The 2,814-nt window shown below is 49.8% G+C and overlaps 1 protein-coding gene across 3 annotated transcripts in view; it reads right to left on the bottom strand.

Moving 5' to 3' along the window:
* Window positions 1–395: 395 nt before the first annotated feature.
* The window catches only part of adck1 (aarF domain containing kinase 1), a 39,495-nt gene continuing 37,076 nt past the window's right edge, over window positions 396–2,814 (bottom strand). For all 3 annotated transcript variants that reach the window (XM_086182609.1, XM_086182610.1, XM_086182611.1), the window contains exons 10-11: window positions 2,541–2,734; window positions 396–1,420 (exon numbers count right to left, since the gene is read on the bottom strand). In XM_086182609.1, coding sequence (XP_086038735.1) covers window positions 1,261–1,420; window positions 2,541–2,734 — 354 coding nt within the window. In that variant the 3' untranslated portion in view covers window positions 396–1,260. The remainder of the gene's footprint in view (window positions 1,421–2,540; window positions 2,735–2,814) is intronic.

A 2,814-nucleotide genomic window follows, 5' to 3' on the forward strand; every position in this document is an offset into this window, starting at 1 on the left:
TGCACCAGCTGCAACAGTTCCGACAGGCTGACACGGCTCGGTGGAGGCCTTCAGTCCTCGTGACGTTTGCAGAGGCGGAATCCCTTAGAGCACGAGGATCTGCTATGTGTTCTCTGAGGTTGATTAAAGTACTTCTCCCCTCAATAAGTACATCTGACCTACACGTCTTCTCACTAACAGGAGTCTTCAGCTCACTCAGATGTTTTCCCCTCCCTCGTTACTTCTTAGCGCCTCCAGAATGCAGGGGGAGGCAGTGTGTACTTAGCTGGAAGCTAACGGACGCCACAGGGACTCAAGGAACCTGAAAAAGAAAAGTTGTAATTCTCGTTTGCACGTGTCGCCACCTGTTGATCAGCTGTGTTGAAATGATCATGATTGACAGCTTGAGAGGAGGTGTCGGAGTGTAAAGTTTATTCCAGTAAACCGTCAGACGATGATTTGTGATGACGCTCATAAAGATTCACAATCAGAGAGACGACCAATCAGAACACAGCATGTAAATGAGGTCACATGCTGCTGTAAAATAATCATTCAAAACAAAACAGAGCCAGAGGAGAACAGCGCGTCTCGGCCGACTGACGGCGGCTGCTGGCTGCTGATGAGAGAAGGTCAGCTGACCAACTGCTGGAATGGTTGATGGGAGAAACAGCACACGTATGAAACATCACCATTCAAAGGGTTAAACACTGAAATCACACCGGCACTTCGCCGCCTCATCATCATCATCATCATCAAACGCAGGCTGAGTCAATCTTGAGGTATTCTGTTGTAACGGAACAGTTCTCCGGGATGGATCGCTACGCGTCTTCACTGCTAACAAGGCTGCACGTCTCTGTTTGGACATGAGATGAAGGGCGTGTGTGACCACCTGATGACGCTGGACCGCAGGTGACCACACCCGAACGCTGGACTCAATCATCAGGTATTCTCTGACTATCTGGGACCTGGTGACAGCCGGAAGACTGACGGAGTAACTTGTTGAATAGTATTATGGTATAAATACTATATAAAACCTTTGATATTGTACAGTGAAGTATTTGGGAGGTGATTTCTAGTCTCTATTGTCCATGTGAATGTACACAGGTCCATTCAGCCTCTTAACTGATGACATCACTAACCTCTGGACAGGTGTGTCCGTGCGTGTAACCACAGTTCAACATTAACATGTGGGACTCGTTCACCTGCTGGCACACAAACTAATGTTTCATGTTGGTACGTGCTGAGCCAACGGTAGCAGCCACGTGTTGATGTCCTGATGCGTCAGAGTAGAAATCCCAGTAGAGCCGACAGCCCCGCCCCCAACACTGAGCCCCTCAGCCACAGGAACGCTTCGTACACGCCGAGTCTCAGCAGGTGGAAAGACTCAGACAGGGAGATCTGCAGACGCCTCCTCCTGGACGAGGTCTTACTCCTCTTGTGTCTGTCAGTCAGAGACGAGAAGAAGGAAGAAAACTACAATCATCCAGAAGTAACAAATCAGCAAACAAAGTCCACAAACGTCTGTTCTCTAGCGCTCCAGGTCACCGGTTCTAATGCAGGTTCTTAATCCAGCTGGATGATCAGTGATCCGCCAACACGTGGACTGGAGATATAAACTCGCAGGGTCGGGTGCTGGTTCTGGGTGCTACTGCGCTCACCTGCCAGCAGCTGGCTTCTTCAGCTGAGCCCAGGTCAAACTATCTACATCTTCTTGGACAGCTGAGCTGACGTTAGCGGCCGTCCCTGCTTGTGAGAACTGGAAAGCTAAAACCCACTTTTCCACTTTAATTTACTTGATGCAAATGTAAATCAATAGGACTTTAACCATCAGCATCATCATGAAGCTGGTGCTTTTCTCCTGAAGTCTAACTTATATTGAGAGGAACTCAGGATGTTGGGAAAGCAGTTCTAGTTTATGCTGCTGAGCAGGTGAACACAGGAAGTAGCAGGGCAGCAGGCTGAGGCCTGTGGGCAGGATCTCCTGGTGCAGGATCACATTACTACCCATGCTGCACTGGCTGCTTCATATTTTATAAGCTCTGCCCATTCAGACCAGCTCAAATGTGAGTGTGTGTGTGTGTGTGTGTGTGTGTGTGTGTGTGTGTCCAGCAGCCATCTGTTGAGAGCTGAAGTGACAGTCCACGTCCCCCCTCTCCAACCGCTCTTACACACACACACACAGGCTTGTCAGCTTCGTTTGCTTCTCTTTCTGACACGTTTCCTGTCTCACCACTTCACTACTCACACTCACACATACACTCACTCAGGTTGAGTGATAGGGTGAATAAACAAGTGCAGTTGCCATAGTAGCTGGGTCATGTGTCATGTAGCGGTGATTCTAGAGACCATTCTCTCCAACCAATCAAAAGTGGTCAGAACTGTTGGCTGATCTAGAACTTTGACAGAACTGGTTTGGTAGCCACCACTGAGCCCAGCTGCTGCCACGCAGGGGAACACGGCTCTAGATTTCCCTTCAACAACTTATTTCTGTAAAACGTGTTTGTTTGTGTCTTTGCTGGAGTCCGGAGACTGAGCGTGACGATGATGATGTCATCAAGTACCTGGCCAAAGCCCGTATGCAGCAGCGGGACATGTTGATGAAGGAGGATGAGGCGGCCCTGGTCTGCAGGGTTGTCTCGATGCCCCTCAGCAGGTCGTTGGTCTTCAGCAGCAGCAGCATCTGGCGAGGGACTCGGTTCAGCAGCTCGCTGATCTGAGGCAGGTAGAGAGCCGCGTTGGTCCGAATCTCCACATCCTGCAACCAGACAGAGACGTACATCATTACTACAGTACTGGTCCTCACTGCAGTACTGGTCCTCACTGCAGTACTGGTCC

The sequence above is a fragment of the Aulostomus chinensis genome, chromosome 17 (genome assembly GCF_037954235.1).
Source record: "Aulostomus chinensis isolate RoL2024-O1b breed Wild chromosome 17, RoL_Achi_v1.0, whole genome shotgun sequence".
Classification (NCBI taxonomy): domain Eukaryota; kingdom Metazoa; phylum Chordata; class Actinopteri; order Syngnathiformes; family Aulostomidae; genus Aulostomus; species Aulostomus chinensis.